Genomic DNA, 27,221 nt, shown 5'->3' on the forward strand with positions numbered 1-27,221 from the left:
AAATTCAATCTCTCGCTAAGAGAGTTCAACTTACCTAAACTAGTGCAGAATCCCATGCTAAAAGGATATGAAGGTGAACATAAGACATATTTACTTTTCATACTTGTGCCAGTTAGATATGACTGAATATGAAATAAATGTAAAATGCAGGATCTCTCCACAAACTCTTGCAAGCAAAATAGTCAAATCAATGAAGCACAGACATACTAATGTTCGAAAATTATAGTATATTTGAATTTTATATAGACAACCTGCTTTTATTTATATATATATATAAATAAATTATTATATACAAAATTAATAATAGTTATTAAGATTGATATGAATTGAAATAGGTAAAATGTGCTTGGAAAGTAAAATATGACCAGAATATCGACTTGCCTAATAATTATGCACACACTGTAACTGTACTATGGTCTTTTGGTGAAAGATTATGGTACAAACTTTGGTAACACTTGTTACCAAACAACATCCTTGTTACACGTTACATGTATTTACTATAGTAATAACTATAAACTAGGCATTATTACATGTAACTAACACTAAACCAAACCCTGATCCTACCCTAACCCTGTAAAGTAAGTACATGAAGCTAATTATTATTTCTCAGTACTTAAATATATATTACACTGTAACAGGGACACATTCAAATAAAGTACAACCCAAACTTTTTACATTTTTGTTTCAAACAACATTGGACATAAATGGTGATATGCTTGTGCTTTGTTTCCATAAGCTATAGACTTGTCTAGGCATTTTAGCACTTAAATATTTTTAATTGACTAGTATGGCAAATGCTAATATTTTTGAGAATCATATTCCACAGAGATTATAAAATAAAAATAAATAAAAAAATCACATGTGAAGCAAAGTGCATTGTAGTTCTTTTGTATATTTTATTTTTGTTTAACACGTAAATGACTATCTGTTACTCAAGTAAATGACAATATGGATATGTAATGGATATCTAGATATAATCCCTGTATTTAAGAGATATAATTTTTCTACATTGTGGCCTTCAGTCATTATTTTTGTATATTTATACTGTACAGGTTTTATATATTCTTATGACACACAAGATGTTAAGCTCTTGATGAATCCGGGCCTCATTTAAATTCTACACTTTCAATCCAGCTCTGCCTTTTTAAACACTCACACACACACACATATTCACTCCTCCAAAACCAAAGACGAACACATACAAGTTATGACAACAAAGTGGACACATCCAACACTTTGTGGACAAATGTAAAGATACTGAAACAGTCTTCAAAAAACTGTTACCATAAAGTTTCACATATTACGCCCATGGGATGTTCCTCTCCTTTTATACAATCTTTTTCATAATTTCAATTGGCTGATTTGACCAACACAATTCTTAATAGCCTATTTCTCACCTCTGTGCTCTGCTAAGATTAGCAGCTTTACATACAGCTTGCCTCTAATGTTCCATAATATTGTGCAGTATCTTTTAATTGCAGTAGTTCTGATGAAGGGATGGGAACAATAATGGAATGAAGGATGATGAAACTTTTTCAGAACTGGACCCAGTTCCCAGAAGAGGGGTCTTCACGTGGTGCTGGAGGAGGAACAGAGCTGGAAGAAAGAAAGAAAGAAAGAAAGAAAGAAAGAAAGAAAGAAAGAAAGAAAGAAAGAAAGAAAGAAAGAAAGAAAGAAAGAAAGAAAGAAAGAAAGAAAGAAAGAAAGAAAGTTATTCCAGATTTTACATACCTTTACACGCTAACACACAGTTTAAGACCAGTTTAAAGAAAATAATTAGGGCCAGATTTACAAGACGGCAAATTATATGTGTTTCGTTGTTGTGAAGCCAAACTCGCTGATGGAAGAAGAAAGCCATCGTGTTTACAACTGTGGCAATGAGCACTTATCAAAATCAAATAAACGCTGGATTTTAAAAAGTATGTGAAGTTTGCGGTGCCATTGATGCAGTAAATTTGCACAACGATGAATCCTTTACTAGATGCACAGCGGTCTGTTATCATAGGGACATCGACTTTACATATTCACTCACATGATGCAGTAAAACAAACTGTGATTGGTTGCTTTACATGCCGCTCAGATGTCCTCTTGAGTGGTCATTGGTCAATGAAAGCTGCGATGAAGTCTAAAGGTCTGGCTACCTATCTACTACTCTCAGCCTCAGACATCACAAATCAGGAGTTTCGAAGTCGTCATCTGAATGGTTGAATTCTTCAGGACATCCACAAGACATGAGTGTTGCTTTCTTTAACAGTCCACCTGGAAACAAATGCCCTCAACAAAAAAACTCTCTTGCCGTGCTTACAACTGTGAAAATGATTACCAGGATCCACTATACGCTGGATTTTGTATGTGAAGTTTGCGGCTCCATTGTTGCAGTAAATTTGCACATTGTTCTTGAATTAACAATTTATAGATGCATGCCGGTCTGTTATTGCAGGGACATCTGCTTTACATTTTCACGCCCCTAAACATGACACGGAACAAAATCAACTCTGACTGGTTGCGTTTTATGTCAGTAAAACCCAGTAAATAAATAAAAAACGTAGATTAACAAATGATATAGTCGGATAACATCTTACTGTGGCATTCAAAATCAATGAACATGAATGGAGAAAATTCTCTCCCTTCTCCCACTTGCTCTCTATTCACTGCAGTGCCCTCTTCCTACAGCAGGTCAAACGCAAAATGGGATAAGACAACAAACGCGCAATGAGGGGGTTTAGCACCCGCGGGAATGACCGAGGACCCACAGAAAAACACATTCATATTCTTCATTCATTTTAAAATCGATAGAGAACATAACTTGATACAAAAACCTGTGCTTTATTTTTGCACAATGATAATTATCTCTAAAAATCATCAGGTATATAATTTAGAGAGCGACCCGCAACAACACTCATGTAGAGAATGTGTTTTTTGATTTGTTAGAAATATTTGCAGTTTGTGTGTTTCTCTTCAAGACATAAATAACTTTTTGTGTAATGAATTCTTTAAGTGCACCACTGCACGGAGAAAAAGACAGCACTCTTGAAAAACTAACACCAAGTATAATTAATTGTTAAGTAATGAGCATGTTAGAATGTATTAAGGGGCATGTGTATGTGCTTAGTCTAGTTATCATTTGCTAATGGAAACAGAGGTGAATATGGGTTTTTTTGGTTGGTAATGTATTTGCTCTTAAAAGTTTACCAAAAAAAAAAAGAAAAAAAAAGAAAAAAGGTATGCATTTCTCATTTCATGTCGGAGAGGGGGTTATCAAGTGTGAGCACCTACCAGCAGAAACATAACTCGCCGCCTATGGGTTAAGACGTGCTTTTTTGGGTGTTAAATAATAATGCAAATACCAGTTAATTGACTACCACACACCTTAGTAAATCATTATTTGTTTAAATAAAACAACCAACCAGAGTACCGAAGGGGAAGCAGAGCTCGTTCACAGATTAAAATTTCGCCATATCCGGTCGGCTCAACTCAGAACACATCTTCCCTTCTTAAGAATGATTCCGTGCCATTCTTTGTTCTTTTCTCAGAGAAAAGCTAAACTCCAAGTCTTCCAGAGTCGCGGTCAAAGCTGATTCAAAAGACCGCCGTTTCCCAGCTTCTGTGTTTACTAGTAGCACGCAAGCCTGCAGTATCCCTCTCAGATACTAAAGTTTCCGCACCTCGATCGGCCCCCAGTGACCGGTCCCAGTATAGCAGCCCCTCTGTGTTTTCTAATGGACGCGAGGCAAACTAAACAATAAAATTACACTTCACATATTTTTTCCCCAAAGGTAGTTTATGTCATTGAAGGCAGTTATCATCATGATGATTTCATTTCAAGCGTTCGTTTTAACAATAAGTTTAGTTTTAGTTAGATATTTGATGCTATAAAAACGGGGGGGTGTGACGTCATGATTGACAGCTGAGATCGACGTCTTCTCTGAGTGAAGTTGTCACTAAGGCACTAACAGACTTTTTTCGGAATTTTTGGGAGCAAATTGGAGCTTTAGCTTTAATTTCTACATTTCCATAACTGTTTATTTCACACCAACATAATTAATTGTTCTACATCTGCGAGAGGCAGGCTTTTGATATCGCAGCAGTACTTCCTGCTCTACTTCCTACTCTCTACTGCGCAACTCCGGTCCCGAAATCGCTACTGTGCACAGCGCAGACTCAATCCCAAAATGTCAATGCCGTGCAGGCCGCCTGAAAGCTTCAAATCTGGCAAGCGGAAACGGATGATGTCGAGTCGTCCATATTTTTTTACGGCCTATGGTAGCATGCAAGCGCAACTTGGCTGTCATTATGTTAAGCCCTGCCCATCGACTCTATACACAATGTGATTGGCCCGACCAGAGTTTGTCTTTTACAGCTCAGAAGTGTATTGAGAGTTGCTAGACGACACCCGCGGCAGATTAGATTTGCTGCCGCTAGGGTGCGTCTATAAATGTAAATGTAAATGTGAATTCTCTACCTCAATAAATGTTGTCTTTAGTATATCCTGAGACATTTTTTAATGCCAAAAGAGGGTTTGTGCTGCCACAAGCTGTTAGTATATCTGGCCCTTAGTGATTAGTAGTAATATTTCAGTACAGGAACTTATTCAATGGTCAAGAAACATTTTTGTTACCTTGCAGAGCTGGAGAAATCACCCCATAGGTCAGAGCTGGGGTTTGACTGAACCACTGTATTAGAGTTACTGCTGTCCAGTTCTAATAAACATCCTAAGAGTAGAGGAAAGAACGGGAGAAGGGGAAAAAAAGGTTATCAAGATTTATGTCAAATGTATTTCTCTGTGTGTGTCTGTGCATTTTGAGCGGGTGAGATATTGATAAAAAATATTTTACATTTACAGAATTAAAGGCACAATATGTAATTTTTGCCGCTAGAGGTCGCTTAAACTCTACAGCTGGTGGAAAAGAATCTGAAGGGACAGAAATCATATTCATGGATGAGCTAATGTATTAAATATTTATTAACGTTACTATAATATGAAGCAGGGTGGGGCTGGAAACCGTTGGGGGAAAAGGCCGCTGGAGTGATTGCAAATGAGAGCCAGACGCTTGTGTTGAAAGTTATGTTATAATGCTACTCTGTGTGTTTACTCGATGGCTACTATGAGACACTTGTTGCACACTGCAGTAAGCTAGATTGATATTAGGCATGGTAAAACATGGTACTCGCTGTAAATCAAGAAAACAGGATTTAAACAATAAGACTGTGTTGAGCTATGACTATGGGTGTGCATCAATCAGCTCCCTATTTCAGTAGTCAGGGCACTGATCAAAACTGATAAAACACATATTAAAGCATCAATGGTTTCTACAAAATAAAAAACGATAATTCGAGAGAAACAAGTATGATGTCCTTGATAAACAAAAAAAATGGACACGGCCGGTGTCCTGGATAAAATTGCTTATTTCTCTGGATTTAAACATTCTTGGAAACATTCAGAATTATGCAAGTACACAAGTCAACAAAATATATAGCATTGTTCAAGTGGTTTTTGTATATTTTAATCCAAAAATCTTACATATTGTACCTTTAATATATGGTTACAACACTGATGACCATGTAAATTAAACCGTTTTGTCTTTGCATTTGGCCTCTAAATAAAGTTGTTTTGTTAGAAATAGTATACTATGTGTGCTCCTCTCCTGATTGAACCTATCCATGGCATAAAAGAAAAGAGGAGGCCTGAATGAGTACATATAGAAGCAGTAATGAGGTCAAAGGATGTACCTGTCTCTGCTCCTCCCGATGGCTGTTCTGTGTTGTGATTGGACGAAGGAGGAGGTGCTATCTTTCCCCCTGGAGGTGGAGGGAGGAGCCCCATGCCTCCTGAGCTCTGAGGACGGGGTTTGTCTCTCTTTTTACCTTGCTAAATACAAAGAAACATTTCTCTAGTTTGAAACAAACTCCCAGTTGATTTACATGTAGACGTGAAAAATCACTGCATATTCTTCTGAACATGTAGTGATGCAACGCTATATTTTCTGTACCCCGATATTCAGTGTGATGGTCTGTCCCTCTTTGAAGCCTAGATCCAGTTTGGGTCCTGTGTCTGCAGACTGAGAACTTTTACTAAGTTCATTCTCTTGTTTAACCCATCTTACAGAAAGAAAAATTAAAACATGTTTAAAATGGCATTCAAAAACTGTACCTGAATTAACCAAAAGCATCAAAAGGCATCCAAGAATTCATTGCAAATGCATTTCCAGTCATAATGCCCTCATGATTTTTTACAGAAACTCACTTGAAATGATCCTGCAAGGCGACATTGAAGTCAAAAGAATCACCTCTGTCTCCAAATCCAACACCAATGAACGCACTCCGACCTAAAATGCAGACAAGCATGGATAATTCATATCTAGCCTGTTGGATAGAAGTGAAGTATAACCTATTTCCCAGTATGACAGGGTATGTAAAGTAAAATGATACACTCACCATTGTCATCCTGTATACGGAGAACAAAATAGCGACTAGAATCGCTGACAGTCTCCAAGGCAATGCCAGGATATTCTGTAATCGGCGCTTGAGCAAACAGTTCACCTAAAGACAACGACATAAGGAGATCCAGGAGCTTCTTTTGCTGCACAAATGTCACTGAGAGTCATCCAATCAAACATTCATTTTTATTTGTTTTTCTCTTTTGCATCATTACATAGATTTCTAACCTGAGACTTTGTCCTCCAATTTGATATAAGCCACCTTCCCCTTTGCTGTTATGCGCAAACGGCCTGTCCAATCAGGAGTGTCCAGCTTCCAGTCAGCCGCCCTGCCATTATCACAGCAGAAATGTCACTTCAGGACCATCAAATTGTGCTCTAGATGGGTTTTCTATGGAAACATCTTTAGGGGGAGCTTAAAGAGATAGTTCACACAAAAATTGTCACCATTTACTCATCCTCATGTCTTTCCAACCCCATAAGACTTTGCTTGCATAACACGCTAGAACAAACCTCATTGGTTCTCGTGCATCACCCACACGTTTGAGCTTCTGTGTTTGCCATTTTTGATGTGTTCTATGCTTGCGTGTTAACTGAAATAAAATTAAATTGGTTCATTATATAAGGCTTTTGCACTGAGCTGGATTAAATTGTTTGATTCATATAGATTTGTTCAAGGCCTTTTTTGGATCTTCTAAATTTTGGTTACTTGACCTTCCAAGTGGAGGGACAGAAACCTCTTAGGTTTCATTATCGTAAATTGTGTTTTAAAGAATAAGTCTTATGGGTTTGGAATGACTTGAGGGTGAGTAAATGATGATAGAATTGTCATTTCTGGGTAATTATCCCAACAATTTATTTTCTGTTGTTGTAGTCTAACATACACACACATTACAGTAATGACCACTGGGAAAAAACAGTGATTCATTGTCACAAAAATAAGTTATTAAAATGATTATTCTCCCTAGCTGTTTTCTAAATGCATGTTATTGATCTTATTATTTCAATAATCCGTTACAATAAGATGTACATCACAATATGGAAGGAACTATCAGTCGCTACTTCAATTTCATGAGACTTTAATGGTCCCAATTGTTTTGGAGGGGGTCGAAATAAGACAGGCATCATGCAATTCACACAAATAACAGCTCTTTGGGTCAAAGCTTTTAGTTTAGTGGGGACAGAAGACGTTTAAACCCTTCCCACAGTTTACGGCAAATCAAGAAGTATTATTGCAATTTCCAGAGCTATTACAACAAGACTATAAACTCCTAATGAGGGAATACAACTGGGATTTTAGAGGAGGAATGTGTGTCACTGAAGCACCACATTCTCTTTAGGCAAGAGCTTTTAGGACTAATTATACACTTTAAACTGGACCACACACGTCGAAAACACACCTCACATTAACACAATACCATATTATTATTATAACAATATAAACTAATAATACAAATGACAGATACTATATCTACTTCAAAGGCATGAAAATTACATGAAAATAATTATTAACTGTAATGACATTTGCAGTTTACTCCTATTAAGATTCAGTCGTGAACATCTGACATCGCAAGATGTTTTTCCTTCTATCAGCAGAACTGTGTGTCTCTGCGACATAGCACTGCTCAGAATTACAATGATATGTGATAAATTTATTATTTATCATCGAATATTGTGCGCATTAGAAGCATGGTGCTGATACAGCCAAGACAAATACGTATTACAACATTCTTTCCAGAACAAACACCTGCCATGGGCTCAGGCCCGCACATCCTTTTAATTCACCTGTATCCGCGATTCGACGCCCTCGGCGGGATGCGGTAAACATTGACATCTGGTTTTACGCACAGAATCGACTCGTATTCCCCCTCGGACGCCATCTTGAACTGATTTCAATGAATGCGAGTAATATTTCTGTCTTCATCCAATTTGTTATTGCGGGCCAGCCGCTTCTACAGGCATCGGAGCGTCAGTGACGTCAGTGATGCCTCAGGCGCGAGCTTGAGAATCACGCATCACGCGTCATCAGATCTGAGAAGGGATGGATCGACTCATTGTTATGAAACCGGGCTCAGTGCGTTCGCAAATGTGGTGTTGGGATCAGCGGATCTTTCATCGCCTGTTCGCATCCTTTAGTATTTCAATGAACCATGCAAGTGGCACATTTAACAAACCCTTTACATTCATTATTTATATATTGTTTTGTATTGTTTTTTTATTGTCAAAGGGCTTCCATATACAACAAAAAACAAAAAAATCTTTGTTTGTTTATCCTTGCGGGTTTCGTAAACCACAAAGCCACGCCCACTCATCAATAATTACTAACTAGCCTGAATGCACGCAAGGCAAACGGCCACGCCTACCTCGTGAATATTCAGTAGGGATGCTACGTTCGTTTTTTTGACAGGTAGCCGTAAACGGAAGCGGAAATTTCCGCTTCTGGAAAAGCCTCTCATCATCTCTCCTGTCCATTCTCCCAAAAGGTTGGTATATTATAATATAAAAATATATTTATTGTATCCATCATTTAATCAGAAATGTTGTCGCTGAGCTGTTGAAAGAAGCGATGCTATTTTTAATCATTAGCTAAGACGCTGTGAATAATCATGCTGCATTATTATACTCCTGTTTTTAAGGCGATGGCTCTCCATTCAACAAACCAATATCAGTTTTTGCAGGCGTCAGATTACAGTCAGGGCACGCAGTCTTGCAGTTTATTGTATGACAGCGATTTATTTCATGCCATTGTGATTATCATCACATGAGGTTTTCATGCCCACATTACTCTAGAGGTGTTTGGTGTCTGCAGCATTGCATTGGTTAAGATATCTACCGCACTGCTAAATAAATCAGCCATCATTCGGATCACATCGCATTTGGCAGATATTCTCAGTATAGATTGTATTTGCTGCTGATAATAGCATAAAATAAAGCATTATATCTTGATTGCAGGATAATGCTTTTTGAAATGATGTTGGCTGTGGAGGTTCTTATAAATAAATAAATAATCTATAGCTTTTGGGTATATAATGCTCTTCTATATACCAGACCAGAGAGTAGCATATTTGTATTATTTATTTGATAGGGCCAGGGACAATGCATGTTAATGAACATTAGTCTAAAAATGCAAAATGTAAACAAGCTGGATTAGAGCAACTCATTTACTTCCCTAGGAAGGTACACACAAAGACACATACTCTACACTACATAAAATACAAATACTCTAACACATTAGTTAAAATATAAATAAAACAATCTTTATTTTTCTACTAACTTTGACAGAATGTTCATTTTGGTCGAACTATTTCATCGAAACACTATAGTTACAAAGCTGTCCTCATTTATGCTGTATAGGTCTATAAAGTCGCCTCATGGACTGAAGTGCCTGTCAGCAGTTGAGAAATTCAGTCAGCAGCCATTCCTACATCCTTTACTTAGCAGGTGAGTGGATAAAATAAAATATATATATATATATATATATATATATATATATATATATATATATATATATATATATATATATATATATTGCATATCGTTTTAATTTGATTTGCATGTGTGAGATTGTCAATAAAATATTCATAATAGCAGACGTATATCATATGCTCTGATCAAAGTAAATTTTTTGGTAAGTTACTAACTAAAACTAAAACCATAAAAATTGTGCACTAAAACCTATTTTTGGAGCATGAATGCACTTTGTCAATCTGAAAGAGATAATCAAACATGTTAATTATTAAATAAAAAATAAAACCCTAATAAATAATATATTTTTATTTAATCAAATAAAACTAAAACATTTATTTCAGCTCAATGCATTTCTTTTTTTCATTAAGTTTAACTTTAGTTAATAATGTAAAATAAAATAAAAACGATTTTATATATATTTATATATGTAGGCAGATCATTGTTAATCAATGCAAATACTGTGTGTGTGTGTGTGTGTGTGTGTGTGTGTGTGTGTGTGTGTGTGTGTGTGTGTGTGTGTGTGTGTGTGTGTGTGTGTGTGTGTGTGTGTGTGTGTGTGTGTGTGTGTGTGTGTGTATTTTACAATTTAAAAAAAAAACATCTTAATTTCTTTAAAAAGGTCTAGGACAAAACCGCCATCATGACTCACTCAATGCTGCGACGCCAACTAAAGAACCTTGTTCAGAACTTCTCTGAGGCAGAGGTCAAGGTGAGTTTTTCCTCTTTTTGTCAATTCCATTCAAGTCTTCAAGGTGAGACTTTTGTCTTTATCAACTATGGGTCAAATCACCTTTATGATATAGCGCTTTAAACGATACAGATTGCGTCAAAGCAGTTTATTTCGTCTGTACAGCAGCTCTAAAAGAAAACTGTCATGGTTTAGCTGAAGTCAGTTCAGTGTTGATTCAGATCTGTTGTAAAGATCATCAATTAATAAATGAGTTAATTTAATCTATAAAGCAGCTCTGCAGAAAACAATGATGTCATCGTCCAGCTCAGTTCGGTTCTCATCCGATAGTGTCAGTGCAGTCAAATCAATAAAGTTGTGGAATATTAAGTGTCCCTAGCTAGCTAGAGGGGACAGTGGCAAGGAACCCAAACTCCACAATCCATTGTGGATTTTAGGCTGCATCACAAGTCAGAATTCAGATCAGGATCGGTAGCATTCAAATATTTCATCCAGTCCCTTCTGCTTGAAGATCAGATTCATCTAGCCAGTATGGAGAAGATCCCGTTGCTGAGGATCGGTGCCGATGGCTGTCGTGTCGATGAGGCCTTCACAGGGGGTTGTATAGTTGACAGGATCTCAGCTGACATTCAGGGCTGCGTTGTGGTCGCGTCTAGGTCGTGGTCCACCATCTGATCTGGATACGGACCAAATACGACTGACTACGGTAACCTCGGGATGTTTAATAGGGAGCCATAAAAAGGAGTATTGAAAGAACCAGGGCAATGTGGTTACACTTCCTGGTTCTAGTGAGAACTCTAGCCGCTGCATTTTGGACCAGCTGGAGTTTGTTTATTAACCGTGCAGTGCAACCACCCAGTAGAGCGTTACGATAATCTAGCCTTGAGGTCATGATCTAACGTTTAAGCATTTGTATTTGAAAGCACGTGTCGTAATTAAGATTCTATAATAAAATTTACATAAATGGTAGTAAGCTATTCTGAATGTATATTTGGTATCCAGTGCAGATTTCTTTGTTAAGACAGGAAACACTGAGTTATTGGTTAGTGTTTTACGTTTTATATGTTGAATATGTTTTGTAGGTTCGGGAAGCGACCTCTAATGACCCCTGGGGGCCTTCGAGCTCCCAGATGGCCGACATCTCTGACCTGACGTACAATGTGGTGGCCTGTAATGAGATTTTGGCCATGCTTTGGAAGCGCCTCAATGATGACAAGAATTGGAGGCACGTGTACAAGGTGAGTTGCCTGTTCAGACTGATTGAATATTTATAACAAGTGATCGTTTTTGTGACTCGCTTGCACACCCGATCATGTTATCCGATCGGTGGCTGGGTTTTTTTTTCTGTCAGCAGGACCATTGCTGCTGCCACTGCAGTGTTTGACTGAGGCAGGATTTTCCATTCAGCCTCACTGCCATGATGTTTCTTCATCTAATGTTTACTCACGGCTTTTGTTTTATTATTGAGAGAGTGAGAGACAGAGAGAGATGTTGAAAAAGTGATTGTTACATTTTATATTTAGTGGTGCTATTGAAACGTCATATGGAATTACATTTTAAAGGGGCCCAAAACACTCTAGTAACAGTGTTTTTTTATTTATTAATAATATTAATAAAACACCTTTTAAATTATATAATTGGTAAAATAGTATTACCAGCTCAATATTTAACCTAGATTTCAGTATTGCCAGTATGGATCTAACAAAAAAACAAAAGTGCATTGCATTCAACAATCTGGGGGATACAACTTCAAATGTCCAATTACCCTTGGCTTTCAAGCGGGAATGAGGAACAGAAAGAAGTAACTGATTTGATGAACGAAGAGACCCAGGTACAGAATGAATTGTGGGGCTAGACCATGCAAGGCTTTAAAGGGATAGATCACCCAAAAATGAAAATTAACCCATGATTTACTCACCCTCAAGCCATCCTTGGTGTATATGACATTCTTTCAGACGAATACAATCAGAGTTTTATTAAAGGGGTACTTCAGCACTGGGATGATGAATCTGTATTTAAACTGGGTCCTTAATGTGGTAGAAATGTGAAATAATTTTTGAATTTGGTGCTTTCTAGACTGAGAAAAGACAGAAAATGTGTTTTTGTCTCATGGGGATGAAAGACTACAATTCCCAGAATGCTTCTCTGCCCTGTGAGGCCAGTCCCAAAGCCACCGCTACTGAATCACTTTTACTTTCCCACCACCGCGTTCATCTTCATAAAATCAGTTCAGTTAGAGAGCAGACACTACAATTAAAAACTGAACGTGTCTGTTCAATATATTGTGATTTAGCCGCTGAGGAAGTGTCAGCACACACGCAAGAGGGAGTTTTACACGCATCGTGATGAGCTGAATGAGCTCTCGTGATAAGAGCTGAGGTAATCGCGTCCACACTCGCGACAGAAGTTCTCAGCGTGTGTTCAGTCTGGCGCATTTTCAGTTCATGCCTTTGGAAGATTAACTTTCATAGGAATTAATTTGAGAAGATGAAATACTCACTTTGTTCCGCCGGCCGCACCGTTTCCATGAATGCCTGCAGCTGTAAGCTGAGCTGTGAGTGCGACCCCATTCCCCATGTGCGAGTTGAAAACATGCGGAAATAGCTCCCTCTGCTGGCTGTAGTCTTTAGCGTCTGGCCAAGCATTTTACTGGAGTAATTTTTCCAGAAATAAAATGCATAAATCTCTCGTCTGAGGGGGATATGAGAGGGGGAGCACGATCATTTGTATATACTCCAGGGTTTCTACTGATAGAAAGCCATATGCTAATCGCTGAAGTAACCCTTTAAAAAGTGGCCTGGCTTTTCCAAGCTTTATAATGGCAGTAAATGGTTGTTTCTGTTTTGAAGTCCATAAAAGTGTATCTATTCACCAAAAAAGTAATCCACAGGGCTCGGGGGTGTTAAAGGCCTTCTAAATTGCAGTTATGTGTTGCAAAAATATCCATGTTTCAAACTTCATAGACTAAAATAACTAACTTCCGGCGGACAGCCATACTCAAGTCGACGTACGGCAAAAGAGTAGCCCTGACACGATGTTTAGGAGCATCGCAAAGCTTTGACGCCTCTCGTGGATAGTGCTGGACAACAAACTCAAGCCCCTCTTCTCTTATATCGAAATCCTCTGCCATTTCTCTTTAAAAATTCTCGTTTTAGACTTCTAATTCATAACAGCTATTTTGTTTTGCTCCATCATCTGCGCTTCCGCGGTCGTCAACACGCATGCGTCAAGGGTTCATGGGTCAAGGGTTACTCTTTCGCCGTAAATCGATGCGTACGGCGGTGCCCTGGAAGTTAGTCATTTAAGTCTATAGAGTTTTATAATATGGATATTTTTCTTACACAAATGCATCACTTTGCTTCAGAAGGCCTTTATTAACCCCCCGGAGCCGTGTGGAGCACTTTTAAAATGGATACATGCGCTTTTATGGACTTCAAAACAGAAACAACCATTACCTGACATTTTTTTTTTATGTAACTCCGATTGTATTAATCTGAAAGAAGAATGTCATGTACACCCAGAATGAATTAAGAGTGATTAAATCATGGTCTAATTTTCATTTTTGGTTGAACTAACCCTTTAATAACCTACAGCAGAACCCTAAATTTAAATCTATAGCTAATTGGTAGCCAATTTTGGGGAACGAGAACAAGGGTGATTTGCTCTCTTTTCCATGTACCCGTCCGAAGTGAGAACCAACACGACGCAACCCCCTAAATACAATTCAGCAAGGATGCATGCAATTGATCAAAACTCCCCGTAAAGATGTTCACATTGTTACAAAAATGTATATTTCATATAAATGCTGTTCTTTTAAACATCATATTCATCAAATTATCCTGGAAATAAATGTATCACAGTTTCCACAAAAGTTTTCAGCATTAAAGGCATAGTTCAATTAGAACTATTGGTTCATTGGAAGAATGTTTGTAACCAAGCAGATCTCGGCAGCCATTGACTACCATAATTTTTTGGATTATTTTGGATGAACTATACCTTTAATATTAAAGGTCCCGTTCTTCGCGATGTCATCTTTCAAACTTTAGTTAGTGTGTAATGTTGCTGTTGGAGCATAAATAATACCTGTAAAATTATAAATCTCAAAGTTCAATGCCAAGCGAGATATTTTATTTAACAGAAGTTCCCTTTCCAAGCCTACAGCGAACGGCCGGTTTGGACTACAGAAGGAAGTGCAGGGATGTAATGACGCCCCTAGAACCGTTTGTTGACTAACCCTCCGCCCACAAGATTTTTTGGTGAAGTCCTGTGACAGCAGTGAACGGTGGAGATCCACTTTTAGACGTGACTGACGCGATGTTGTGAAGCTTCCCGTCATTTCTGCATTCAAATCGGTTCAAATGCAGCGCTGCCTTCCCGGAATGCTGTGCTGAAGCGTTGAAGTCGCTCGACGTCACTCATAGGAATAAAGTGGAGCACGGCGCGACCATAGGGCGCGTCAGAAGTGTTCACGGATGACTGGTTCTGCACCTTGAAAAAGTGTGTTTTTGGGGCGTGCATTTCCTCGCTCTAGTCACGCACGCACCCTACAGGGAGAAGAGCCCGTACGGCCATTACACGGACCTTCCGATCTATTAACGTCAAACCGACCCATACTGGAAAAAAAACTCTCCGAAACTTGTGAGAAACCGGAAGGAGTATTTTTAACACAGAAATACTCCATCAAACGTCCAACATTAATTTTTGAAACTTTGTCTATGTTTAGGATGGGAATCCAAGTCTTTAACAGTGTAAAAAGCTCAGTATGCATGAAACAGCATTTCACCCCCCCCTTTAATAAGAAATTATTCTTAAACAGTAAATCAGCATATTAGAATAATTTCTGAAGGATCCTGTGACTCTGAAGAGTGAAGTAATGGCTTAAATTCAGCCATTTAATTTTCAAATAAATAAAAAAACCTTTTCAAGTGTAATATTTCACAATATTACTAATTGTACTGTATTTTTGATCAATAAATTCAGCCTTGGTGAGCATAAGATACTTTCCCCAAAAGCATTAAACTTGTAAAAACACCTTACAGATCATGTTTTTCTCTGTTTTTCTTCAACAGGCTTTAACACTTCTTGAATATCTATTGAAAACGGGCTCTGACCGCATACCTCAGCAGTGTGTGGAAAACATTCACATCATCAAAATCCTAGTAGAATACCGCTTCACAGACAAGGATGGAAAGGACCAGGTACTGCAAAATATTCAATTCTTCTACACTCATTACATTAATAATAGAGGATAAAGGTCTGAAAGCTTGTCTCTAATGGATTTGATTTTTGTAGGGGGTGAATGTGAGAGAAAAGGCTAAGATAGTGATGGTGCTGATTGAGGATGAGGAAAAGAGGAAAGAGGAGAGAGATTTTGCTATGAAGACAAAAGACAAGCTGACGAAGGCTCCCACTGGTAAGACTTATGAACCCATGAGCAAACCCAAAAGACATTCTTTTTTGTCACTTAGTAATGGCGCATACTAGCCTGGATGCCAGCCGAACTTAGCCCCGCCCACAAAATGTTTAGGTTGGGCAGTTCGGTCTGGCCTCAATCCATAGAGGAGTAATTATCTCCGAACAGAAACTGTTCGGACCAATGAAATCATCAGGGCGGGCTTTAGACGATGACGGACAGATGATCAACAGTAATGTAATCATCACGTCATCAAAGGGGCTTGGATTATATTTGTTCGAATCCTAAATGGAGGGCTTGTTTGTATATGCATTCACCTTCAATTTCCCTCAAAAATGATGATCATGTTGGGTAAGTACTCTGTGTATCATTAAATTCTTTTATTTTTTTACAACAACAGCAATGATCGTTTATTTCAGCGCGCGTGCAGACAGGGTTGCCAAGTTTTTACAACAAAACCCGCCAACTACTAGCCCTAAACAATAGCTTCTCGGGGGGTTCTCCAGAAAAAAAATGGTGTTTGGGGGGTAAAATGTGTTATTTTGGCAAGGTTGCCGGCTAAAATTCGCACTCATGGGTCTATATATCACATTATAGTCGCTTCAACCCGCGGACATAGAAAACAACCCGCGGAAAAAAACGTGGACTTGGCAACACAGTGCAGTCGAGCTCTGTTGACATTTGACAATGCGTCGCTTCGTTGCTCTGATTGGTTGTAGGTCTATCCAATGGTCTTTCCTGGTTCAGTTAAAACACGCCCCATAATCACAGCCCAATGGAGCAGTTTCAGACTCATATTCTGACTAGAATTGAGTATGACCACATCAGGTTAGGCGCATACACCAGTTAATTGAATAGCGCAAACCTTAGTGAATAACCTTGCATTATTAATTTAAGTACTCTCCTACAATATATTTTGTGTCTGAAAGGGAAACGCCTACAAATGCATATCCAATGAGGTCAGCCGCAAAAAATGTCTGTGCCTTTTCAGCGCTAATTTTTCACGGTATGTCTTTAGTAAGTAGTTTTTAACGGCAAAAGAGGGTTTGCGCTGGCGCAAACTGTTAGTAAAAAATGTTCCTCATGGTGAAAGTTCACATCATAGTAAATAATTTTAGTATCCGTATTACAATATTACATTTTAAATATATTTATAGGGACAGTGTACCTCAAAAGGAATTTATTAATTATTTACTTTTTTTCGTTCTTCCATGAAACACAAAAATAGATATTTAGCTAAACCTCCAAAAAGGACATAGGAAGCACTTTAAAACACATACAACTTGTATTCACAATACTTGCCATAAGCATAAGTACATATGAAAATGTATGAAATTAAACATAAGAAATATGTATTTCATTTTGAACCTTCTAACTTGTAAACTCTGTATGTGTGCTATAGTGTTTTGGTCTCTTCATATTTTTCCATGCATTAAAGGGATGGTTCACCCAAAAATGAAAATGTGATGTTTATCTGCTTACCCCCAGGGGCATCCAAGATGTAGGTGTGTTTGTTTCTTCAACCGTTGTGGTCTGTCAGTCGTATAATGCATGTGAATGGTAGCAGAATCTATGAGAGTAAACAAACATGCACGGACAAATCCACATTAAACCCTGGGGCTCGAAACGACACATTGATGTCTTAAGACACGAAACGATTGGTCTGTGCAAGAAACCGAACGGTATTTATATAATTTTGACCTCAAATACACCACTATGTCCAACAGCCTTCTGTGCGTGATCACTTCCGGTGAGTGAGGTCAATATACACGATATGGTATAGAGATGCACTTTCGAGGGATCAATTTCGTCGCTTGTGTAAAATACACCAGATCGTGTACATTGACCTCACTCACCGGAAGAGATAATGGGCAGAAAGCTGTTGGACATAGTGTTGTATTAGAGGTAAAATATTATATAAATACTGTTCGGTTTATGCACAAACCGATCGTTTCATGTCTTAAGATATCAATGTGTCGTCACGAGCCTCAGTGTTTAATATGGATTTATCTGTGCATGTTTTTACTCTCATAGATTCTTCTACCATTTACATGAATTATACGACTAACAGACCGCAACGGTTGGAGTAAACAAATCTTCATTTGTGTTCTGCTGAAGAAACAACGTCACCTATATTTTGGATGCCCTGGTGGTAAGAAGATAAACATTATTTTTGGGTGAACTACCCCTTTAACACTTTTATCTTTAAAATAAAGATTCAAAATAAGTTAAGGGTCGATGCGATTTTGAAATGAAAAGATGCTTTATTAGACAAAGCCTTATTCAAATGCTAATTGTTTCTAATGTGGACGTCTGTAATAATGCATTTAAAGCATGGCACCTCAGTGATAAAACTGCATTCTGATGGCGATTTACTCCTGGTGGAGGTCGAGTTCTATGAGAGTGATGAAATATTGTTTTTTAAATACTTTGTAGCATTTCAGTTATGAAATGTACACCTTTAAAATGCATTCAAACTATAGATAAGAGTAACTATTATTGTACGGTGCTTCACAGTGGTCAAAAAGGATTTAAACAGTGAATTTTGAAGTGATCTCCAGGTAAACTCAGAGGTGGCAATTCAATAATAGTACGATCTTAGTGTTTGTCAAAAAACAGAAGGTAATTCAACCAGAGATTTTTATGCAGCTGGTGGGAGAAAAACAGAGATTCTGGATTCGGACAGCAATAAAATCACAGACCAGCCCCTGCAAATGTTGAGAATACCTTACGACCCCATGGCAAACAGTGAATGTCCGAATAGGGCTTATGGCTGCATTTATTTAATCAAAAATAAATTTAAATAAATAAATTTAAAATTTAAGTAGTGAAGTAGTACATTTTGAAATATGATTACAATTTTAAATAACTGTTTTCTATTTTAATATATTTTAAATTGTAATGTATTCCTTTGATGGCAAAGCAAAATTTTCAACATCATTATCCAGTCTTCAGTGTCCCATCATCCTTCAGAAATCTTTCTAATATGCTGATTTGAAGCTAAAAAAAAAGTCAAGTTTCAAATAGTCATGATGCTTAATATTTCTATTTAGTATTAAACTGTAATGGCGCATTCACAGCAGACGTGAATGAAGCGCTAAGCGTGAGTGATTTACATGTTAAGTCAATGCAAAGACGCGAATAGACATTCTGTAGCGCAAATGTATTTTTTTTAGTTTATTTATTCGCTTCATTCACGTCTGGTGTGAATGCACCATAATACATTGTTTTAGGATTCTTTGATGAATAGAAAGTTCAAAGGTTTTATATATATATATATATATATATATAAATCATTTGTAACATCATTAGTGTCTTTATATTATATAAATATAAATGACTTTTTATGAATTTAATGCACTAAATGTATTACCCCACCCCCCAAAACAATTGGAGTGGTACTTTTTAAATAGAACTTTTGTCTTCTTTATTTATTTTCTTATTTATATCTGTTTAACACTCATGTTTTCTATGTCAGCGTCCTCTGCTGCAGGACCTGAAAAGGAAAAGCCAGAGATCCCCCCGTATACAGGGCTGCCCTCCCTGGACAACATCCCATCTGTGGCTGACCTGACCGCTGCCATGGCCAAGAAGAAGGAGGAGCAGAAACGTCTGGAGGCTGAGAGGAAAGAGGCAGAGAGACGGGTGAGACAGTCAGATCAGACAAAGTTTTTAATTGATCAGTCTATTATCAGACTGTCTTAGCTAACATGAGGGAAATTTGTGGATTCAGGCAAAGGAAGGTGACACAGAGCCAGATCTTTGGGAGAAAGCAGCAACCGCTGCACCTCCATCGAGCTCTGACCCCTGGGGAGCCCCATCCCAGGCATCCAACGAATCCGCCAACGACCCGTGGGGGGCATCCTCTGATGAGGCGAAGGAATCCAGTCCAGCTGCTAATCCTTGGGGTGAATCTACTGATGTGAAAAACGGATCTGCACCCACATCTAATGATCCATGGGGACGGTCTGCCAGTGCCGAGGATGGTTCTCCGCCTGCCTCCAGTGATCCTTGGGGAGGATCTACAAATGTCGAGAAAAGTTCTCCACCTGCCGCCAGTGACCCTTGGGGCGACTCTGCTGGATTTTCAGAGGATAAAGCCCCGTTAACAAACGATCCATGGGGGGCTCCAGCTGAAACGGCGAAAGACTCTGATACAGCAAAGTCAGATCCATGGGGGACTGATAGTGTACAGGATTCAGCACCTGCAAACTCTGACCCCTGGGGGGCATCATCAACCACTTCTGATCTATTTGGTGATGGTTCAAAAGCAGATAATGACCCTTGGGGCACATCAGGTGAGAAAGTTACTGGACTGATGAACATGTATATTACACCTCATTGTCCGCAAATAATAAGCTTCACTACTGCTCCACTGACAATTGTTACAACAGTTTAATGAGAAGAAATGTTTTTTGAGCACCAAATCGGCATATAATAAGGATTTCTAAAGGATCATTGAAGACTGAAAATACGGTAACACTTTAGTATGGGGAACACATATTCACTATTAAAGGTCCTGTTCTTCGCGATTCCATCTTTCAAACTTTAGTTAGTGTGTAATGTTGCTGTTGGAGCAAAAATAATACCTGTAAAATTATAAAGCTCAAAGTTCAATGCCAAGCGAGATATTTTATTTAACAGAAGTTCCCTTTCAAAGCCTACAGCGAACGGCCGGTTTGGACTACACCCCTGCACTTCCTTGTTTGAATGACGTCACTAGAACCGTTTGCTGACTAACCCTCCGCCCACAAGAACACGCAAAATAGGGGGCGTGGTCTTGTTGCTCTCCCACGTGGAGAAGAGCGTGCATTCAGCGCTTGCATCTCCCCGTTATGGTAAGAGGCGGTACCTTTCCGGGCAAAGTGCGCTAAGCTGCTGTCCAATCACAACACGGGAAGTGCTGGCCCAATCAGAACTCGTTACGTATTTCTGAAGGAGGGACTTCATAGAACAAGGAAATCATCAGGCCGTTTTTAGGACAGAGAAGACAGCGGTGTACAGATAAGTAAATTGTGTGAAAAATACTGTGTTTTTTTACACGCGAAACATGAACTTATGTTATATTGCACACTGTAAACATAATCAAAGCTTCGAAAACACGCGAAGAACGGGACCTTTAACTACGACTTTTGCCTGAATAAACTCGGTAGCATTAGTAAACTTAGTACGGTAGTTTTTGTAGCATTTAAGTTTAGGTATTGGGTAGGATCAAGGGATGTAGAATAAGGTCATGCAGAATAAGGCATTAATGTCTGCTTTATAATTTCTAATAAACAGCCAATATCCTAGTAATATAGCCTGACAAGCCAGACCCACATCAAGATGTTTGGTCTGGAAACTCACCATTGACAGGGGTCAATCTGAGGGGCGGGATAAACGGTTGTCTTTCAAACTCCCTCTGCACGCGATAGGATAGCGCTACAACCAACCAGAGCAACAAAGGTGAAGCGGAGCTCGTTGATTAAACTTTCGCCATATCCGGTCGACAAAACTCCGAACACATCTTCCCTTTTTTAAGAATGACTTCAGAGCCGTTCTTTGTTCTTTTCTCACAGAAAAGCTTAACTCCAAGTCTTCCAGAGTCGCGGTCAAAGATTCGAAAGACCGCCGTTCGCCAGTTTCTGTGTTTACTAGTAGCAGGCAAACGCAACTCGGCCGTCGTCATTATGGCCCCGCCCACCGACTCTATACACGATGTGATTGGCCCGACAAAATTTTGCCGTTTACAGCTCAGAAGGGTATTGAGAGTTGCTAGATGACACTCGCGGGCAGATTAGATTTGCTGCCGCTAGGGTGCGTCTAGATTTCTAGGCTAGTTTTACTGTTCTTTTAAGATTGAACATTGGTCTGGGGAGTCTGCTCTGTATTTTCTACCGCACAAGAGGTGTGATAAACGAGCATTATTCAAATGACTTTGTATACAGTTGGATAGTCCTTCAACCAAACAGACCACAAGAGGCGTGATCAACAGGCATCGTTTCATCCTTTTCTATTCATCAATGTGTTTAACCCGCCAATAGCACACCAGGTGAATACGCCAGTTTGTGATTGGTTCCCGCAAAAGTGTGACAGAAGCAGGATAAATGAATGTACAGGTTTACAGACTGAGCCGCAGGGCAAAATCAAATCGCCGCCGGCAGATCAGGCTGGGTTTACCCAGTCTAGTTTTTACTGTATTTTTTTATAAACTATTAATGCAGATTTGGTTAGCATAACAAAAAAAAATCCCAAACTTCTGAATGGTAGTGTAAATGTGGATTACAGTATTATAGTGATGGTGTTGTTGTATGTCAGATGTTCACAAACCCCATTTGATTGTTTAAACAAACAAAATAAATGTGTTTTCAGAACAATATCCATACAAGCTAATGTTTTCTAGCTAATTCTTGTATTTCTCAGCGTCTTCACCCCCCACTGCGAGTGACCCCTGGGGTGCCCCATCAGCTCCGACTGATGACCCTTTCGGTGATGGAGGTGGATCAGATCCCTGGGGAGGTTCCTCTGAGAACGGTACTAACGGAAGAGGTTTCGTTTTCCATTTGTTTCTGCAGCCTCGAATCTTATTTTTCATGGTCAATTTTCAACTAGCCATAACCTAAATATCAAAAGCTCCCATCTAATCTAGTTGCTGAGATTTTACAAAGACTTCCGTTTTCATGTCATTGCATCTATGACATTTAGTAGCAAATAAACAAAATATTTATACATTTACTATTTCTCTCTTATAGTGAGTTATATCAGATTTAAGGTTTCACATCACTAAATATCTAGCACTAAAATTAAAGAATAAGTTGTGATTTAACTTATCTTATGTTGATCTTTTGTGTTGTTGTTTTTTTACTAAGGTTTTGTATTTGTTTTTATATTTATTTTTATGCTAATAAAATGAATACCAAAATATACACTACAGTTCAAAGGTTTGGTGTTGATATGATTTTAGGCTGGATTTATTTAATGAAAAATACAACAATAAATGTATTGTAAAATATTATTACACATTTTTTTATTATTAGAAAAGTTTTTTTTTTGTTGTTTAATATATTTTAAAATGTAATTTGATGGCAAAGCTGAATTTTGAGCTTCATAACTCATAACAGTTTTCAATGTCACTTGATCATTCAGATATCATTCTATTTCTTATTAATGTTAAAAACATTTTGTTGCTTAGTATGTCTGTGAAGACCATGATACATAATTTTTTCAAGATACTTTGATCAATTGAAAGTTCAATAGAACAACATTTATTTAAAAACAAATCTTTTTTTAACGTTATAAAAGTCTTTACTGCCATGAAACTCGTTAGCCTGTAGGTCCTTAACATGCAATCTGCAAGCAGTCACATCATTACTGCATGCCACAAGCTGATTGGTCTCGGCTTACCCTGCAACCAATCAGATTGCTTTCTCAACATTAAAATAGTCTGGTTCATTGTTTGCTGTAAGCTAGTCTTGCCGTGCGCTATCAGAGCTCCTCTGAAACCCTCCACTTCCCCCAGCTCCACCTGCCTACATCTGCTATTGGATTTATGTATATTTATGCATCAGCGACATATCTAACATGTTCACATTTTCTCTGCTGCAGAAGCATCAGTGTAGCAGATCTAGTCTGCCAAAACTAAATACATTAACGTTCCAAATATTTAATAACATGCTAAAACTATTCATGGAGTTCTCATAGTTAAAATGATGAATAAAAGTAGTCCTTTATTTTTACTTTTAGTGAATAAAATAAATGTTTCCAAGGGTTAGAAACATTTGAGCGGTTTTACCTTTCACTAGCACGAGAAGTTATTTGACTGCATTTTTTTCTATCAATAGGTGACACATCTACAAAACCTGCTGATGAGACCAAAAAGCCAGCGTCCTTCCTTGGAGAAGGTGCTTCATTGGTGGATTTGGACTCTCTTATGTCAGTCAAGCCCAAACCGAAACAGCCCCCTCTCAGCGCCATCCCTACTCAAAAAGCCCCGGGTAAGGAGGGCTGAGAGAGAGAGAGAGACACTGACAATAAGAGTGACTGAGAAAGCGAGAGATGGAAGCACTGTATAGTTAAATGTTTATTTTTGAGTGTTTGTGACGCAATGTTGTACAAGCCTAGAGTTCATATAGTCGTGTAGAACACGTTCGTAGTTGATGTAGATCCCATCTCAACCTTCTTTATCCCTGCTTCTATATGCTATCCACTACCCACTACCCTTCTCCCTCCCTCCCTCCCTCCCTCCCTCCCTCCCTCCCTTCCTCCCTTTTTGGTTTGCACACTTTCAACTTTCATCCTTCCCAGGTGTTTTGCCAGCCACAGGCATTATCAGGCCATTGGGTAGCAGCATATCCAATGCAGGCGGTTATGTTGTACAGCCATCAAACCCAAATTATTTTGGCTTTAATGCCATGACACCCTGTTACAGTGGCCTCCCCCCCTTGAACGAAGCCTTCGGGGTGCCTGCCGCCCATATGACACCTCCAGTCCAGAATGCAAGCCTTTCAGCTTTGACAATGCCCAACATGGGCTTTTCCATGGCTAACCCTCACACGACGACTAGAATGGTACAACCCATCACTGCCGTTCCTCTTATTGGTAAGTTATCTCCCATGTCTCTCACAGGAACCGTTACCCCACAAGCTCCGGTTCTTCATCGACCTCCAATGGTTTGGGGCACTGGAACTGGGGCAGCTGGGAAAGGAAATAACATTTTTTGAGTTCTTCATCCAGCATCCATTCATCCCTAGCCTTCTCCTTCCACCACCCCCTTCATCGATCCTAGTTGATAATGTGTGTGTATAAGTGTGTGCAAATATTTAAATATTAATGAGCAACAATATACCGTAAGTCTTCTGTTTTTGGGAAAAAAGCATGCATACCCCTGCCTTTCCAACATGATGGACTGACAGATTGAAGCAGTTGTCTTGTTTATTCACTTGTTGGATTTTCAGTATGTTTTAGAAGATAACATTCTTAAAGGTTTAAGGAATACTTGCATATCTACTGGAATAACTGACCTGCCAGTGAGCAAATTTTGGATACGCTACCATGCAAAAGTTTGGGGCCAGTAAGTTATTTTTATGGGAATGTATGCTTTTATTCAGCAAGGTTAGTTAAATGTATCAAAAGTGACAGTAAACACATTTATAGGGCCCTATCATACACCAGGCGCAATGTGGCGCCAGGCACGACGCAAGTGTTTTTAGCCAGTTTCAGCCATGTCTGAAAACAAGGTGTGTTCAGGTGCATTGTTGGCGCTTTGCTATTAAGGCAACATAAATCGTAAATAGTATTTTTTGTGTTAATTAAAGTGTGCGTAAGTTATATAGCCGGGTCCTCAATGCACATACACTGCTTATTAAACACACAGGGATGCACACCAGCATACAAAATAAAATGATTCCTCTCTGGTGTTATGCCATGTAAATAGCAAATCTGCCATTGTGCAAGCACAATTGGCTTTTAAAGGAAATGGGAGATGAGACTCCGATCGGTTTATTGCAAGCTACGCCCAAATCACACCCATTACTTATTAAGAGCTAATAGGTACAACCCTTTTAGACCATGCACCGGGCCCTCCGACCATTTTTCCAGTCGTTAAACTAGCAATTGTGGATTCGGGCATGCCCTAAATGTACTTGTGCTGTGCGCTTTAGACCATGCGCTTAGATCATTAAAATAGGGGCAATTATGTTACAAAAGATTTCAAATTCAAATACATACTGTTCTTTGGAACTTTCTATTCCTAAATCACCATATTAGAATGATTTCTGAAGGATCATGTGACTGAAGACTGGCGTAATGATGCTGAAAATTCGGCTTTGTCCTCACAGGAATAAATTACATTTTAAAATGTTTTAGAATAGCAAAATATTTCACATGGTTGTTTTACTATGTTTCAGCCTCGGTGAGCATAAGAGACTTTAGCTCTCGTAGAGAGCACAGAGAGAGAAAAACATCTTACTGACCTCAAACAGATCTTTGAACAGTAGTGTGCATTTGTCTGATAACCGCTGGATAAACATCCAGCTTGCTTTGAGGAGTAAAAAAAAAAAATCATATATTTATTTCCAAACCTACAGGGAAGCCACCTCGTAGGAGACCTAGATATGCTTTGGCATTGTAACCAGCATTAAATATATATTTGTCTTTTATTTGCTATTTTAATTCCGTAAGCAGCATTCTGTATAACACACAGGATTATGCATATTGGAATATCCAAATGTGGCTTTTAGTGATTATTATGATGAGAAATATTCCAGTCATAAACATTTTTATACGCTTTAGTTGGTTATGACATGCAAAGAGTTATGGTTGGTTTGAAATTGATCTGTTTTTTGGTCAAAGCAAATCTGCTGAAGGCAACACTGCAAGTGGCGATCATGCACAATGATGGTTTGAAATTGTTTATTGAAGTAAATTAACAATATGAGAGGATTGAAAGAATAAAGGATGGTAAAGATATAAAAGTTTTGAATATGGATATAAAGAATATTCATGTTCTTTCTATTTATTAAGATTCATCTTCATCACGGTTTGTTTTCTGTTGCAAAATTTATATTATGTTGTTAGTGTATTTATTTATTTATTTATTCTAATTATATTAAGACTTTTCTATTGGCCCTTATATTTATTCTGTAATTTATCTAAAGGAAGAGCGTTTTGGAAGATCAGAATCATTATAACTCAATGAAATTCAAACATTTCCATACTAGCTATAATTATAGGTTCATTTACAGTTTTATTTTGTACTAAAAAATATATTTATTTATTTAGTTATTTAACCAGCTATGGTAAACCTGTGGTGTTACCTGTGAAAGTGCACAATTTGAGAATAAAGTGACAAGATCATTGAAAAGCATGTCCTTCATTCTAGTGACTTCATTATTTGCACTAAGGAGTGTTTCAGGTTCGATGCAACATTGACAGACGTTTTTATCAAATGGGCAAAAATAAAGAGATGGACAAGGTCCCTTATCATACTTGAATCATATTACAATCATACTTGATTGACTGCAAGGCTTCAAAATTATGGAAATCTGTACTGTTTTCATACAGGAGCTAACATAACGTATCAAAGTGATAGTTCACCCGAAAACTCAAAAATGACCCCATGATTTCCTCACACAAGCCATCCTCTGTGTCCATCTTCTTTCAGATGAACACATAAATAGTTATAATAATTAATTATAATAAAAAATGTCCTGGCTAATCCAAGTATTGTAATTGAAGT

The 27,221-nt window shown here is 38.3% G+C and overlaps 2 protein-coding genes across 2 annotated transcripts; one reads left to right on the top strand and one right to left on the bottom strand.

The window, feature by feature from the left end:
* Positions 1 to 872: 872 nt before the first annotated feature.
* necap1 (NECAP endocytosis associated 1) lies at positions 873 to 8,436 on the bottom strand. The gene is made up of 8 exons (XM_067425813.1): positions 8,223 to 8,436; positions 6,666 to 6,766; positions 6,436 to 6,540; positions 6,245 to 6,326; positions 5,991 to 6,099; positions 5,731 to 5,869; positions 4,619 to 4,712; positions 873 to 1,596 (listed from the first exon to the last, which is right to left on the bottom strand). The coding sequence occupies exons 1-8, from the start codon at positions 8,315 to 8,317 to the stop codon at positions 1,536 to 1,538; spliced, it is 786 nt and encodes a 261-aa protein (XP_067281914.1). The 5' UTR covers positions 8,318 to 8,436; the 3' UTR covers positions 873 to 1,535.
* A 355-nt stretch (positions 8,437 to 8,791) lies between these two features.
* On the top strand, positions 8,792 to 26,849 carry epn1b (epsin 1b). The gene is made up of 10 exons (XM_067425914.1): positions 8,792 to 8,920; positions 9,792 to 9,878; positions 10,525 to 10,614; positions 11,676 to 11,831; positions 15,663 to 15,791; positions 15,886 to 16,006; positions 19,485 to 19,651; positions 19,740 to 20,304; positions 22,409 to 22,519; positions 23,827 to 26,849. Exons 3-10 carry the CDS (start codon positions 10,546 to 10,548, stop codon positions 23,991 to 23,993), a joined length of 1,485 nt encoding a protein of 494 aa, XP_067282015.1. The 5' UTR covers positions 8,792 to 8,920; positions 9,792 to 9,878; positions 10,525 to 10,545; the 3' UTR covers positions 23,994 to 26,849.
* The last annotated feature ends 372 nt before the right edge of the window (positions 26,850 to 27,221 follow it).

The sequence above is a fragment of the Pseudorasbora parva genome, chromosome 19 (assembly GCF_024679245.1).
Source record: "Pseudorasbora parva isolate DD20220531a chromosome 19, ASM2467924v1, whole genome shotgun sequence".
NCBI classification, from domain to species: domain Eukaryota; kingdom Metazoa; phylum Chordata; class Actinopteri; order Cypriniformes; family Gobionidae; genus Pseudorasbora; species Pseudorasbora parva.